The 16,886-nt window shown below is 51.2% G+C and overlaps 1 protein-coding gene across 3 annotated transcripts in view; it reads left to right on the forward strand.

Moving 5' to 3' along the window:
- The window catches only part of LOC103641538 (uncharacterized), an 81,989-nt gene that overhangs the window by 62,228 nt on the left and 2,875 nt on the right, over window positions 1-16,886 (forward strand). For all 3 annotated transcript variants that reach the window (XM_008664877.3, XM_008664878.4, XM_008664879.4), the window contains 6 exons: window positions 9,591-9,659; window positions 9,759-9,902; window positions 10,031-10,105; window positions 12,184-12,360; window positions 12,457-12,542; window positions 16,710-16,764. In XM_008664877.3, coding sequence (XP_008663099.1) covers window positions 9,591-9,659; window positions 9,759-9,902; window positions 10,031-10,105; window positions 12,184-12,360; window positions 12,457-12,542; window positions 16,710-16,764 — 606 coding nt within the window. The remainder of the gene's footprint in view (window positions 1-9,590; window positions 9,660-9,758; window positions 9,903-10,030; window positions 10,106-12,183; window positions 12,361-12,456; window positions 12,543-16,709; window positions 16,765-16,886) is intronic.

Below are 16,886 nucleotides of genomic sequence, written 5' to 3' on the forward strand. Positions count from 1 at the left end.
TTCCTTACGGAGGTCGAAAAACTAAAAAACCAAAATAGTCCATCTGGGACAGCAACAAACTACTGAAGAAAAAACGTCCTTCGAGGCTAAACCTCAAGAAGGGGGGAGACAGATAGGAAAGCCCTTTAGGCGGGGCCCAAGTCCTCCTCTTGATCACACAGAGGGCATATCGGAGGGTGATCCAGCCCTCTTCTAGCTAATCTGTCAGCGGTCCAGCACCTGTTGTGCGCAACAAGCCAAAGAAAAAATCTACATTTAGGCGGGGCCCAAGTCCTCCACACCCTGGAATAATGGCGGAAAAGGTAGATCCCATGAAGAATCCTTCGTAAGCCACTTTTGCTGAATAGATACCGTCTGGGGCAATACTGAAAACATGTTTGTCTTCAATAGTAGGCTGCAGCACTATCTCAGACATAAGGTTCCAAATCTGAAGGTAATCCACCAAAACTCCCACCGAGAGGGCCCCCTTAATATCTGAGATCCATCTTCTATTTAGGAGAGCCTCTTGCACAGTTCTTTTTGTGTTCCTCTTGGGAATACACTGAAAAATCCTTGGAGCGATATCACAAATTCTCTACCCTGAGATCCATTTATCAGTCCAGAAAAGGGTGTTGGCACCATTGCCAACTTCTGAAACTAGAACAGTGGAGAAGAAAGCCCGAATCTTATTCGGCACATGAAAAGGGAGATGCGCCTAGGGACGAGATGGATCAGTTTTGTGCAACCACAGCCATCTCATATGAAGGGCCCAACACATCTCGGGCAGGCTGGAGATGCCCAGGCCACCAAGCCTGAGAGGACGACAAACTCTCCCCCAGGACACAAGACAATGACCACCCTTGGCCTCTTTGCGGCCTCTCCAAAGAAAGCCTTTTCTGATTTTGTCAATGGCTTCCTAGGCCCAGGAAGGGAAATCGAATGCCATTGCTAAATAAAGCATCATTCCTGTTAGAGTGTTAGGCCTGTTAAGGCTTGGCCCATGTGGCCCATGTAAACACTATATAGCTAACCTGTTGGGTTAGCCCTAATGGATTGAATATTCACTCCAATATGGTATCAGACTGGTTTCCATCCCTACAGCCGCCGCTGCCCTAGCCCTAGGGTTTCTGGCGCCGCCACCCTCCCTAGAGCCGCCGCCACCCTTGCCCTAGGGTTTCTGGCGCCGCCACCCTATCCTAGGGTTTCAGCCGCCGCCGCCAGACTCCCGCCCAGGGCTTCCGCCGCCGTCTGCCTGGCACCGCGCCCCTGCTTCACCGCGCCTGGCCGCGTCCCTGCTGCGCAGCGTCTGGCCGCGTCCAGCCGCGGCCCCGCCGCCACCGCGCGCGCCCTCAGCCGCGCAAGGACCGGCCGCGCCGCCCAGGGCGCCTCCGCCGCCGCCTCATCTTTCCCGGCGCGCCCATGGCTGGTCAGCAGCGCCCCTCTCTCTCCAACTCCTCCTTCCCTCCCCTCTCCTCCTGGGTGCGCGCTGCATCCCCTGGCCGACGCGCCGCCGTGCCCCACCCCCTGCCAGCCGCCGCCGACCCTACCTCCCCTGCTGGCGCGCCCGCCCTGGTAGCAGGAGCGTGGGGGTCGGTTCCCGTCTCCCCCGCACTTGGGCCCGCGTGGGGGGCTGCGCCTAGCGCCACCAGTGGGGACCCCACTGCTGCCGGCGCCGCCTCTGCTCTTGCGGCCGTGGCGGCTGTGGTTCCGGCGGGAACTGCCGATCTGGAGGACTCCAACCCGCCACCGCCAATCCCCCCGTCGATGGTTGTCGATCCGCCGCCTCCTCCACCGCTCACCCACCAGGAAGACACTGTCGCCGCCCTCACCGCTGCTCGTGCGGAGCACGCTGCTCGACAGGCCCGCTTGCGGGAAGCGGCCCTCGCGTGGGATCGCGCGCGCGGCCGCCGATGCTATCGCTGCTCAAATTGCCGCGGCGGAACAGCACCTCGCTTCGCCTGCGGCCCACGACGGCGGGGCCACCTCCGCTAACACCATGGGCGGCGTGTACGGCGTCCCGACCGTACCGACAGTTGGGACCGGGCCCCGGACCATCCCCGAGGTGCTCTGGCATGACCCGGCTGACCCGCTCGTGGCTCAGCTCCACCTACAGGCTGGGAGTGTCCAGAACATTCGCCTGATGGTTCCGGTCGTCCTGGAGTCAGAGTCGCCATCCTACACGCGTTGGCGGGACTTGCTTCTTCTCACTCTTCGTCGCTACGCCCTGGATGACCACGTCCTCTGCGACCCCATCGGTGTGGCGCCGACTGCTGCGTGGGTGCGCCTCGACAGCATCGTGCTCACCTGGATCGTGGGGACGATCTCCGTCGACCTCCACAGCCTCCTCCGGAACCTTCCTCATGCTCGTGCTGTTTGGCTTGCCATCGAGAGCCAGTTCATGGGCAACGCCGAGGCCCGGGCTCTCCGCCTCGACGCCGCTTTTCGCACCTTCGTCCAGGGGGACCTCAGTGTCAGTGCCTACTGCCGCCAGATGAAGACCATGGCGGATTCACTTGGCGATCTGGGCTGCCCCGTGGAGGACCGCATCCTAGTACTCAACGTCCTCCGCGGCCTCGGCGATCGCTACACCCACCTCCGGTCATTGCTCATGCGCCAGCGCCCCTTTCCTACCTTCCTCCAGGTTCGCGACGACCTCGTCCTGGAGGAGATCACTCTGGGGGCTCAGGCTGCATCGATCTCCGGCCCGGGGTCCTCGTCCTCTTCGACAGCACTAGCGGCTTTCACCCCGACCCGTCCGCCCACTCCGTCACAGTCTGCCCTTGGCCCTCGCCCTCCCGGACCGAGCATGGGCGGCGGGGGTCGAGGTGGCGGAGGCGGGGGCGGTGGTGGACGTCGCCGCCGTGGTGGTGGTGGTGGTGGTGGTTCCGGTGGTGGTGTCCGTGGCCACGCATCGACGCCGGGACCCCAGCAGAGTGCACCTTGGCCCACTTTCCACCACCCGTGGTCAGGGCGCATCTCCATGTGGCCGTTCCAGGGGCCTGGCTCTGAGGCTCGGCCTCCGGCGGCCATGTTCGCTGGTGCGCAGCCAGGGTTCGCTTTCGCCTCTCCGTCGCCCTGGACCTCGACACCTGCCGTTTCGTCGTGGCCCACGCCTCCGGTTTCTCCACCGTCCGGGTTGGTTGGTTGGGACGCGGCCGCCCTGGCTGCCTTCCAGACTCCTACTCTGACTCCGCCGATGGGTCTCGAGTGGATCTCGGACACCGGTGCTACCTACCACACCACCCCGAGCCTGGTATACTCACCTCTGTTCGCCCTCCTTCTTCCTCTCTCCCCTCGTCCATCATGGTGGCGAATGGCTCGTGTCTTCCTGTCACATCTGTGGGTGCCGCCGGCCCTCCCGGCTCTTTTCGCGTTCCCGATGTTCTTGTCGCTCCTTCTTTGGTCCACAATCTTCTTTCTATTCGTCGGTTTACTGCTGATAATTCTTGTTCTGTCGAGTTTGACTCTTTTGGTCTTACTGTGAAGGACTCGGCAACTCGACGCCCCCTCCTCAGATGTGACAGCACCGGCCCCCTCTACACCCTTCGGCTTCCGTACGCCACATCTTCTTCGTCTTCGTCACCTGACACAGCTGCTGTTTTTGCTGCCGCCACGTCTTCTACCACCTGGCATCGTCGCCTTGGTCACCCCGGACGCGACGCCTTGATGCAGCTTACTCGTAGTGCCACTATCCCATGTACTAGATCCCATGATGAGCATCTTTGTCATGCGTGCCAGTTAGGCCGTCATGTTCGTCTTCCTTTTTCTTCTTCTTCCTCACATGCTACTCATGCATTTGATCTTGTACACTGCGATTTGTGGACTTCACCTATTACCAGTATGTCAGGCTACAAATACTATCTTGTGGTGCTTGATGATTTTTCTCATTATGTGTGGACTTTTCCTTTGCGTGCCAAGTCTGAGACTTTCCCCGCCCTCCGCCACTTCTTCGCCTGGGTGTCCACTCAGTTCGGTCTCACCATTAAGGCCGTTCAGTGTGACAATGGTCGGGAGTTCGATAACTCCACCTCCCACGACTTCTTTCTCTCCCACGGGATGCAATTGCGGATGTCTTGCCCGTATACCTCCTCCCAGAACGGCAAGGCTGAGCGCATGATTCGCACGACCAACGACACCATCCGCACTCTTCTTCTCCAGGCGCACCTTCCGGCTTGTTTCTGGGTCGAGGCCCTCCACACCTCTACCTACCTCCTCAACCGTCTCCCTTCCACTGCGTGCCCGGCCCCCACTCCTCACCAGGCACTCTTCGGTACCCCTCCGCGCTATGACCACCTCCGTGTCTTCGGGTGTGCTTGCTACCCGAACACCGCTGCCACTGCTCCTCACAAACTAGCACCCCGTTCCACCCTCTGTGTGTTTCTCGGGTACTCCCCGGACCACAAAGGCTACCGTTGCTTTGACCTCTGCTCTCGCCGGGTCCTCATCTCTCGCCATGTGGTGTTTGATGAGTCCGTATTTCCCTACTCCTCCACCACCACACCACCCTCCTCCGACCCTGACCTTGACCTCTTCACTCTCTTTCAGACTGACGCGGTGGTCGAGCCACCTCTCCTTCCTCTCTCTGCAGGTACTCGCTCACCACCTGTCGGTCCTACTCCCGGCCCGGTACCTTGCTCGGGTTCGGTGGTGTCGCGTCTTCGCGGAGCCTCGTCTCCGATCGCCCCCGGGCCGAGCGAGGGTGGTGGGACTGCACCGCCTCCGGGGCCGTCGGTTATGACCCCTCCGGCCCGCTTCGCCCAGCCGGTGCGGGTCTACCAGCGCCGGCTGCCGCCGCCGGGGTTCGCACCTCCACCGTCGCCGCCCCTGCCGCTGTCACCGCCGGTGGCCCAGTCCCCGCCAGGGACACCTACACCTCCGCCGCGGCCACCCGCGGCCCGTGTCGAGACGCCGGTGTACCATCCACCGCTCCTTCATCGCGACCCGCGGCATGTCCACCCGATGGTGACGCGGCACGCGGCCGGTACCCTGCCGCCCCGTGTCTTGGCGGCCACGACCGCAGACTCGCAGGTTTCTCCGGTACCCTCCTCCGTCCGCACCGCCCTGCTGGACCCCCACTGGCGTCAGGCGATGGAGGAGGAGTACGCGGCGCTCGTCGCCAACCAGACGTGGGATCTGGTGCCCCGTCCGCCCGGCACCAACGTCGTCACCGGCAAGTGGATCTGGACACACAAGCGACGGGCCGATGGTACCCTGGACCGGTACAAGGCTCGCTGGGTTCTTCGGGGCTTCACTCAGCGCCCCGGAGTCGACTACGATGAGACCTTCAGCCCGGTTGTGAAGCCGGCCACCGTCCGCACGGTGCTCTCGCTGGCCCTCGCTCGCCCTCGCTCGCTCCTGGCCAGTTCACCAGCTCGACGTCAAGAACGCCTTCCTGCACGGCGCCCTCACCGAGACCATCTACTGCTGTCAGCCTGCGGGGTTCGTGGACTCCTCTCGCCCTGACATGGTCTGCCGGCTCAACAGGTCCCTCTATGGCCTCAAGCAGGCCCCCCGGGCGTGGCATTCCAGACTGGCTACCTTCCTGGTGACACTGGGCTTCGTGGAGGCCAAGTCCGACACGTCTTTGTTCGTCCACCATCATGGCGCATAGACTGCCTACTTGCTACTCTACGTGGATGACATTGTCCTCACCGCCTCCAGTCCGTCTCTTCTTCGCCACTTCGTCGACGCGCTTCAGCGGGAGTTTCCGGTCAAAGATCTGGGCGTGCTTCACCATTTCCTGGGGGTCACTACTGAGCCTCGCCCCTCAGGACTCCTCCTTCACCAGCGACAGTATACACTTGACATTCTGGAGCGGGCCCAGATGAGTGACTGCAAGCCCTGCTCCACCCCTGTCGACACACAGGCCAAGCTCTCTGAGGCCACGGGTGACCCAGTCGCGGACCCCACCGGCTACAGGAGTCTTGCCGGTGCCCTTCAGTACCTCACCTTCACCAGGCCGGACATCTCCTACGCCGTGCAGCAGGTCTGCCTCCATATGCACGACCCTCGGGAGCCCCACCTTGCGGCGCTCAAGCGCCTCCTCCGTTACCTCCGGGGCACCGTCGACTACGGACTGCTTCTTCACCGGTCTACCTCCTCCGAGCTGGTCGTCTACACTGATGCTGACTGGGCCGGGTGCCCAGACACTCGGCGCTCCACCTCCGGCTACGCTGTCTTCTTAGGCGGCAACCTTGTGTCCTGGTCGTCGAAGCGCCAGCCGGTCGTTTCCCGCTCAAGTGCAGAGGCGGAGTACCGTGCCGTGGCCAACGGCGTGGCGGAGGCTGCCTGGCTCCGGCAGCTCCTTACCGAGCTTCACAGTCCCCTCTCCAGGAGCTCGGTGGTCTACTGCGACAACGTCAGCGCGGTCTACCTCTCCACCAACCCAGTGCAGCACCAGCGGACCAAGCATGTCGAGATCGATCTACACTTCGTCCGTGATTATGTCGCCGTCGGTACTGTTCGGGTCCTCCACGTCCCGACCACCTCCCAGTTTGCCGACATCTTCACCAAGGGTCTTCCGTCCTCGACCTTCGCCGAGTTTCGCTCCAGCCTCAACATCGGTAGTGGCTAGTTGAGTCTGTGGGGGGATCCTATTGTGTGATGTACTTCTTTTTGAGTCCAGTCTGTGTACTCCGCTGCGTCGGACGTCCAGACTGCGGGGGGGTGTTAGAGTGTTAGGCCTGTTAAAGCTTGGCCCATGTGGCCCATGTAAACACTATATAGCTAACCTGTTGGGTTAGCCCTAATGGATTGAATATTCACTCCAATAATTCCAGTCAAAACATGCGGAGCCTGAATCCTTCTACCCGCTCTTGTCAATAGACTAGCCTTCCAGTTAGGGAGCTGCCTTGCAATTTTATCCACAAAAGGTTGTACTTGGTCTTTAGTAAGCTTGACTAGAGAGAAAGGAAGACCAAGACACCGACAAGGAAACACTGACAGCGCACAAGGCAACAGGTTTTGAGTAACCGTAATATCCTCCACATAGCATTGGATAGGATAGACATTAGACTTGCTTTCATTATTCTGAAGGCCCGAGGAGGCACCAAACAAATGCAAAATCTCCAAAGCGGCTAGTATATCATCCGCTACCGGGTGCAGGAATAATGCCACATCGTCAGCATACATAGAGACCCGGTGCAATCTTTGTGATGGTGACAAAGGTTGTAAAATTCCTGCATCTTCTGCTCTAGCAAATAACAAACCCAAAATGTCCATGGCAAGAATCAAAAGCATGGGAGAAAGTGGATCTCCTTGCCTAAGACCCCTCCGATGGATAATGCACTTTCCGAGAAAACCGTTAAGAAGCACTTGAGTGGAAGAAGAGGAGAGCAGCCCACAGATAATATCCCTCCAAATTTGACCAAAACCGAGGTATTTCATGACATCAATAAGGCCAAGAGACCGAATCGAAAGCTTTAGTGATATCCAACTTAAGAAGACTGACCTTTTTCTGATGATGAAGTAGTCGCGAGGTCTGATGTACCAACATGAAGTTATCCTGAATAAATCACCCCTTTATGAAAGCACTTTGATTGGCACAGACCATCTCATGAAGCCTTGCAGCCAATCGATTGGCAAGGATTTTAGTGATGAGCTTAGCAACACTATGAACCAAACTTATAGGCCTAAAATCCTTAACCTGGGCAGCACCCTCCTTTTTAGGGATCAGAGTGATGTATGCTGAATTGAGTTTGCCAAAGTTGTTGAATTTTCTGCCCCAAACTGCTGACACCACTTTCATGAAATCATGTTTGATTATGTGCCAACAGACTCTGTAGAATCGTCCAGTAAAACCATCAGGTCCAGGTGCCTTTTCAGGGGGCAGACTTACAATAGTGTCCCATACCTCTTTTTCAGAAAAAGGTGCATCCAACTCAGAGAGATCATGACTGGGAATATCAAGAGCATCTAAATCAATGATTCTATCTCTGCCCACATTTGTACCAATCAGGTTGAAGAAGAAATGATCCACTGCTGCAGCCTTCTCATCATGCCTAGTTAAGGTGACATCCCCTTCCCTCTGAGAGGTTACAATGTTCTTCCTTTTACGGTGTCTGGCATACAAATGGAATAGCTTAGAGTTTGCATCTCCATCCTTAGGACTGGGCACAATCATACCGAGAACCGAACTGAACCGAAAACCGAACCGCACTGAAACCGAACCATCGGTTTTTTTTGGTTTCAGTATTGGTTTTTGTTTTTTGGGAATAACGGTTTACGGTTTCGGTGTTGGTTCTGTCCAACAACCAAATCGAATCTAACCGAATCTGCAAAATGCAGCCAAACCAGCAAATCCATCCATCCAAGCCTGCGCCACAAGTCAGCCGCCACGACCCATGGGCCATCCTACCGCAGTAGCGCACACAGCCGGCAGCCCACCCCTTAACCTAACTAATCGGTCAGTCTCCTCCCTACTCCCACCATCCCACGCCAACCGCCATTCACGATTCGTTGATTCCCAAGCATCCACTATCCCAGCGCGCGGCGAGCGAGCGAAGCGGCGAGCATCTGGAGCACTGGGCGAGGGCATGGCCTGATGGCCATGCATGGGGGCGGAGGTGTGGTGAGTGTCCGGCATGGCGGCGCGGCGAGTGCCTGGAGCAGCGGCGTGGCAAAGCGGCGAGCGCCTAGAGCGGCAGCGCGACGAGTGCCTGGAGCTTCCAAGCATGAACCTCAGTGAAAACCGAACACCAAATCGATTAAGATGATACCAAAGTTATTGGTTTTTGAATTTTTTTTTCTTCACCGATCAATTTTGATTTATCTGAACACCGAAGTTTCTATATACTGAAACACCGAACCAAATCATCGGTTTCTACCGAATGCCCAGCCCTATCCATCCTTGAGCCACGAAATTCTTGATCGCAGTCTGGCCATGGTCCTTCTCAAGGAAGAAAGCAGCAGGGTATGCTTTTTTAACTTATTCTTTAGCCATAGTTCATTCATGGAAAGGATCCTGTCATCCTGAGCAATCTCCAACCTATGAAGGATTTCCTTAGCCATGGCTAATTGGAACCTGATGTGTCCCACCTGATTATTACTCCAGGAAATAAGACTTTTAGCTGTCTTCTTTAACTTCAGAAAAAAGGATTAGAAAGGAAACATCTCCCCATTAACAGAATCCCAGGCGGTCTGAACAAGACCCATGGATTTTCCATGAAATGTGTTTCAATAGTACATCTATTTAAGCTTGTATGTATTATTTTTTTTATGACACGCAGCTCACTTGTGTCCTTTTTTTTGAAAAGCTCAGTGAAACTTAGAGAAGTTTGATTTTAGGACAAAACCAAAGTGAGCTCCTTAGGGGACCCTAGCAGTTTGCCTGCTGGTGGTCGTTTTGGTCGGGTTATTGCTCTGTGTGCGTGGCGCGTTGTGTTAATTTCAGGGGGGTCTCGGCCTAGGGGCCTTTGTATTAAGGGTTGACAAGTCTTGTCTCTCCTATGTTTTTTTTCTTCTTAATATAATGACACACAGCTCTCCTGCGTTTGTTCAAAAAAAAACCAAAGTGAGCTATGATTTGGAATGTATGGTGTATTACAATCTGCAATGCTTAGATCTGATCTGATGGATGAGTGATCCTTTAATAATTTACATTTGGATACCAGGTCATCTTTGAAGGTGTGTACACTTTACATCCTGCTATAAGGAAATTTCTGGATTTGTGGATTGCAGTTGTAAGACCCTTCTCAAACCTTCAAAAAATTCTAGTCTGGCTCCATCTTGTTATATTATTGTAATTTTTTTTTTGATATTAATATATTCCCTGGCATTAGGTTGGTGGAGTTCATTCACACCTTATTGCAAGAATACAGAGAGACAAGAATCGTGCTGGCTTTTCTATTTCTCAGACTGAAATCATGACCACTGTGTTTCCACTGTTTCAGCAATACATTGAACCACATCTTGTCCATGCTCATGTTGGTACAAGAAACATAATTGTTGACCTATTTTTTTCACCTTACATAAACTGTTCAACATTCTGCTGTTATTACACATCCATTAAGTTTGTGTACTTATGCATTGCTATTTTTCACTTGCTTGGCAGCTTAAGATTCAAAACGATTTTGATCCTGTGCTCTCTCCTGAAAGCTCACTTTTTGTGTTAAAAAGTAAAAAACAGGTAAACACACAACTTTCAATTCCCACATTTTTTATGTTCACACTTGGCACTAGGTGATAGTTGGGAGGCAGATCATTGCTTTGTACTTAATAGGTGATTGGTATGCTTAGCTGACTGCCCTAGGGGGATGGTGTCAGGGGTGGTAATGAGCCCTAGATTTTACACTATAAAATTTAAGGATCAAATCGGATTAGGATCGGGTTCTATTCCCTATGTTTCTGGTCGCTCGACCAGCTAGTCGAACTGGGGGAACGACGAGGCGACGAATCTCGATTAGTCACCGACTAGGTCGACCTCTGGTCGACCTGGTCGTTTACTAGTCGTCCTGTTCATCCAGGACCTATGTATATACTTTATAGTATATAATTATATAACTATATATGAAGGATAGGGTAAACATGCCATGAATTCTGCAATACTGATTACTGATTTAAGAAATTGAGAGAAGATATTTGTTCATCCAATCCAAGTATCCAACTGAAAACAGCAAAGAAACACTTACTAGTTACTACCAGTCCCAGATACCACACAACACACATTACCATCCAGTTACCTAAAGATCTTCATCCAACTGAAATTCATCACCTGCAGCTCCCCTTCCACCTGATTCTTGTTCGCCTTCATCTTCATCATCATTCATTTGTCTTACTGTCTCTTGTTCTTGTTGTTCTTGTTCATCTTCAGCAGGAGAATTGTCATGTTCTTCATGTATGTCCTGAGCTGTAGCTGCTGCATTTCTGGAACGTTTTCTGGTTCTAACATAGGTTTGTGTCTGAGTCAGAGGAGGAACCAGCACCTGCAGCAGCAGCAGTCCTAGGCAAATTTCGGCCCGGAGACCTTGAGTTGCACCTAGAGCTTCATCCACAGCACCCCAAATGTTATTAGTTATCACCATCAGATTCTTCTTCAACCCATTCATTTCGCCACATAAACTATTCAAGCAACAGTGGATTGCTTCTCTTTCCCTTGGAACATAGCTATCTTATATTTGTGAACCTATTATCCATCTTCCTGTTGTAGCTTACATAGGCCAATTTATTTAGTCTCTGGTCTCCAGTCTGTTCCTTTTTTTTTGTATGGATCTGCACATGGACATAGTGACATACATTATTACTCAATCTGAACTCTGAAGTATGAAGTATGAACAAAAAAAAGAGTACTTACTAATGCAAAATCACTCCATTTTCTTTCACAACCAGATGCTGAGCAACATAAGCTTATAATTCTTTTTGCAAGGCTTTGGAGTTCATATGCCAATCCTCCATAGGCACCCCACCATAAGACTGTCATATAAATTTAGATTGTTAGATACTTAGATCAGTAGAAAGCACATTAACAGACATAACCAATTAGAAGGAAGATGAACTCATGCCGGCGATGATCTGGATTCCTGGAACCGTGCGCCGATGATCTAGGGCTGCACGCGTCTGTGAACTGGGGTCGCCGCGCATCGAAGATCTGGGGCTGCGCGTCATCGGTGAAGTCTGGAACGAGAAGTCGAGAACGAGCCGCTAGGAAAATAGAGAAGAGAGGCACAAGGAAAGAAATCGTGATGCCAGGAAATTAGGAGATGTGGAACCGTTGAGTAATGGTTTATAGAGACGGCGCTAGCGTTTCATCTCCCTGTAGCCAGGCCGCCCTCCAAAAAAAGCCCACGAAATCAAAATTTCAGGATCCTAAACCCTAGTCGCGCAGACTCGCCTGATCGAGCGACTAATCGCCCCTAGTCGTCGACTAGTTGGACGACCAAGGTGATCAGGTGCTCTAATCGGTTCGGATGTGCTAATCAAGCACCCTAAACAAACCAGCCCGACTAATCGCAATTAGTCGGATGACTTGAAAACAGAGTCTATTCCTATTCATCTTTGAACTAAAATAAATTAAGGGTCCTAACTTATTGTGAAGAAACATTTAAATCACCATCCATTACCACCCTAGGTGTCACTGGAGCTTAGATAGTTGCCTAGGCTACATAAACCTACTTCTGGGGTTTTTTCTTTGAGCATCCAGTAAGCTGGTCTAGGGAAACAATGCACATCACATTTTGGGTGGTGATGAGTTTTTTGCTCTATTGTTAGGTATCCTGCCAAGATATACTGAAGGTACTAGATGCTAGTAAAGTCTGCAGTTCTGTCCAGAACTTTACTGATGTGTACTTACGGCTTCCTGGCATACCATCAAATGCCCAGCTGACCGAAGGTGAGTGTATCCGGGTCAGAATTTGTGAAGGAAGATTTGCATTGTTGATACGAGAGGTATGCACGCTTATTTTGTTTTCATTATGCTTCTTTCATTCTTTGACATGAATCTATAACACATTGCCCTTTCTCTTCCCTTCAATATTTTGCTAGCCTATAAGGGAAGGAAATTTTATTATCCAGCCAAAGGTTGATTTTGATATTAGTGCCAGTACTGTTGCAGGGCTTCTTAAGCTTGGGTAAGTGGTGCATTGTTTGATTTTATCCATGTCTTTACATATTACTGGGAAAAACGCACTGGGCATCCTTTATCTTAGTATTGGCACACTAAGTGTAAACTTCATAATCTTGAGTTGTTGGTTAATGTGTCGCTTGTTGGATTTAATTTCCATTTTAGTACAATATGCTTGCGAGGGCTCAGTGATGGGATGTGTAAGAGGAATATAATTTGTGGAATAAGATGATTTACATTGAGCCTCTCGTGTGGTATGTATAGAATTTACATGACTTGGTGTGAAATTAGGACACATGATCATAATCCCAAATAACTATATCCTAGCCATTATATTTTCTAACACTAGAAGAAAATCGAGCACGAGCAGCTCATGCAAGGCAATAGCCCTTTGTGCTTGGATCATTTGGAAGCATAGGAATAAGTGTGTGTTTGATAAGTGACGTCCTAGTGTTACTGTTAGAGTACCCGTTTAGGGTTTTGGTGTTGGCCCCTTGTAATTACAGTCTCACCCCTGTGTAATGGGCCAGACCCAACCATTGGTCTATTAATACATCACCCAACCTTGTGTTAGGGTTAGGATTTCCCATTCCAACTTGGTACCGGAGCCAGTTTCTCTCTCTCTTCCCCACCACCCCACACCCAGTCGCCGGCGTCTACCATCTACTGTCGCCGGATTTCCCCCTCCGTCCGTCGTCCCTAGCCACCGTCGGCTTCTTCCCTCCTCTGGTGACCCTCCCGTCGCCAGATCTCCAGCTGTCGGTGCTCCTCCGTCGTTCCACGCCTCCCCTGGTCGCGTCGCCGCCCTGGCATGGCCAGTACGGTCGGACAGACACCAGACTGTCCGGTGGGTGGTATCGGACTGTCCGGTGCTGCCAGCCTAGCCTCTTCCTTTTCGTGCCAATTTTCTTTTGCTCATTTTGGCTCGACTTCATATGCCCCCTAGCACTTAGACAAACCTGATTAGCACTTAAATCAATTGACTAAGTACTTGAAACATACCTTTATCACTTTGATCCATAGAGGTTAGTAGTATGCCCATTGGCAAGAAAAAGTTCCATTTTGAATCATTCTAGACAAGAATGGAAGGTTTTCAGGAGGTGGTGTTGGATGCTTGGAACTCTATAGTGCCTTACCAGCTGTCCCTTCCTAAATCTGGATAAGAAACTTAAGGAGACAACCAGAAGATTGCGAATATGGAGTGAAAACAGGTGGGGCATATAGTCCCTCAGCTTTCCTTGGCAAAGGAGCCGCTTCACATATTTGAAATAGCCCAGGATCACAGACCTCTTAGTCCTGCTGAGAACTAGCTAAAAAACAAACTCAAGAAACAGTCCTTACTTTTGGCCTCCTTCAAAAGAACAATGGCAAGATTACGTTCAAGAATCACATGGATAAAGGAAGGTGATGCAAACACTAAAATTTCCATATGCATGCTAGATACAGAAAAGTGGATTTTCTGTCACAAGCTCAAGGCCAATTGTACTCTCGATTGGTACAAGGCCTATTGGATCCTTCAGGACTTCACTCAGCGATCCAGAGTGGACTACACGAGACCTTACGCCCTGTCGTCAAGCCCGCCGCCGTTTGGACTATCCTCTCTCGAGACCAGGTGGTCCACCACTGGACATCAAGAACGCCCTCCTTCACGACACGTCCATGTTCATCCTTTGTTGAGGCCAAGTCGGACACGTCCATGTTCATCCTTTAGAGCGGCGACGATATTGTCTACCTCCTTCTATACATCGACATCGTGCTCAGGGCGTCTAGTGCCACCCTTCTCCATCGTATGAGTGTTGCCCTGTAGCGCGAGTTTGTGATGAAGGACCTAGGCCCTCTCCACCACTTCCACGAGGTGACCGTCGCCTCCAGGGCCTCTTCCTTGTAGCGCCAGTATGCCATCGATATTTTAGAGCGGCTGGCATGTCCGGCTGCAAGCCCTGCTCTATGCCTATTGACAATCAGGAGAACGTCTCCGACGATGATGGTGCCCTGGTTAGCGACGTGATGGCCTACCGGAGCCTCGTCGAGGCTCTACAGTACCTCAACTTCACTCGGCCCGACATCGCCTATGCGTCCAGCATGTGTGCCTTCACATGCACACCCTGCGGGAGCCCCACCTCACCGCTGGCAAATGGATTCTTTGCTACCTCCGGTGTGCACTCGACTACAACCTTCTTCGTATATCTAACTTTAGAGTTGGTCGTTTACACCGACGCTGATTGTGCCGGTTGCCCCGACATGTGCCGGTCTAGCGTTGTTGTCTCCCGCTCCAACGATGAGGCTGAGTATCACGTTGTGGCGAACGGCATGGCCGAGGCATCCTGGCTCCGTTAGTTGCTCCAGGAGCTCGATAGCCCCCTCGCTTGCGCCACACACGTCTATTAGACGATGTCAGCGCGGTCTATCTGTCCACCAACTCTGTACAGCATCAACACACGAAGCACGTAGAGATCAACCTTCACTTCGTCCGTGAGCGTGCACCGTCGGCGATGTTCGCGTTTTCCGCATACCACCGACCACTTTGCAATTCGCCGACATCTTCAGCAACGGACTTCCATGCACGGTGTTCTTAGAGTTTCGTTCTAGTCTCAACATCTGTAATACCTAGGGGTTTTAGACATGTGTGTGTTACCATTTTAATGGGCTTAAGCCCACCACATATACGTTTCTATCTACTAATACAACATCGCAACCCGGGTTGGCTACTGGTCTTCCTGGTAAAGGTCTTAATTCTCTTGTGGCCTTAGGAGCATGGATAACGTGGAAGCTTCGTAATAGTTGTGTTTTTGATGGTTGTACTCCTAGTTTAGATTTGTCAGTTAAGTTAGCTAGGGAGGAGAGGCAATCTTGGGAGATGGCCGGGGCTAAGGGTCTTTCATACCTTGCTGCCCTAATTCCTGGAGACTAGGGAGTTGTAGGTTGAGTTTGATGGATTTTTTCAGTTTCCTGTGTTTCTGGCCTCCCTGAGGAGGCCTTGTAATCTGTCCAGGTCTCTTTGATCTGGACTTATCTCTTCTTCTTAATATATTAAGGCGCAGTTCTCCTGCGTTTTCCAAAAAAAAAACATCGCAACCCTAGTTAGGGTTATGGTTTCCATTTTCTGTCTCCAACATACACAACTATGGAGGGGTGACACTCAGTGGTTGGCGTTAGAACGAGCGAACGTACTCTTAACTTCGGCCAAACTCCAATGTGCAGTTCATCCCATACTGCTACAAAGACTTTATCAAGATTAGGCTGAATTTTATCAAAAACGAACTGATTGCGGTGGTTCCAAATGGACCATGCTCCCAAAATGATAATAGAATTCTGCCCCTTTTTAACCTGCCCAATGAGGTCCTCAGTCTGGTGGGGAGAGGTTTTGCAGGCCAACCTCTGTAGCATCCTGAACCACAATTGGTGGGAAAAACACATGAAACTATAGTTTGGTTGCGGAGTGTGGGGCACTCTTTTTGCAAGCAGTCTGCAGTCTGCAGTCCGGTACCTATTATGTGCGACCAACCACATGAAAAATTTACATTTCCCTAGTGTCCAGCTCTTCCATATCCTCTCCCATGGCCAGAATTGAATTGGTGGAATTGTTGGTTGTATTGCTGAGCCTCTTGGGCAGATTATATGGGAATACATGGTTTAGGGCCAAAATACTCTAAAAATGCCATTGCCAAGTGGCTACCTGTTTTGGCCATCACTAGGCATCAGCTTACCACAACTAAGTCAACAACTTCTATATGCTCCTTGAAATATAAGAGATAATATTATAAAGGTTCAATTAATGGTGCAGTGGAACTTATGTCCTCTGGGAAATTAGTTCATTTTCCTTTGGAAATGGGAATTCCTTGGGAAATAGAGTTTCCAAACTAGCCCTAAGAAGTGTTGGATTATAATATAAGTGAATTGACCACCTCTTTCTATCAGTTTAAGCTTTTGGGTCTAACTGGTTGGTAAATGCAACTTAATATGGTATCAGAGCCAGAGGTTACGAGTTCGAATTTTGGTCGGTGTATGCAACTCTTAATAAGAAGAGCTATCTAGCACAAAATGTTGGGATTTCATTTTGGTATTGTTTTGATTGATATGCTAAAATCCATCCAGATATTTCTTAAACTATATGAGCCTAAAGTTCTCTTGACGACTATGATATATTAATTTATTTTCCATTCCTGTTTTCTAGTTACCAAGCTGTTGCATATATTGAAGCTTCTGCGGTGATTTACCAAGATGGAAAGGTTATTATGTTCCTTAACCAGTGTAGCTCTTTTTTTTATTTAGAGAAAAGGATGCATACTTGCCTACCACTAAATGGACAAAGTCTTTTTTATTTTTGTAAAAGTCTCCCTACTCCTGTGCT

Source organism: Zea mays, chromosome 10, assembly GCF_902167145.1.
Source record: "Zea mays cultivar B73 chromosome 10, Zm-B73-REFERENCE-NAM-5.0, whole genome shotgun sequence".
Lineage (NCBI taxonomy): Eukaryota > Viridiplantae > Streptophyta > Magnoliopsida > Poales > Poaceae > Zea > Zea mays.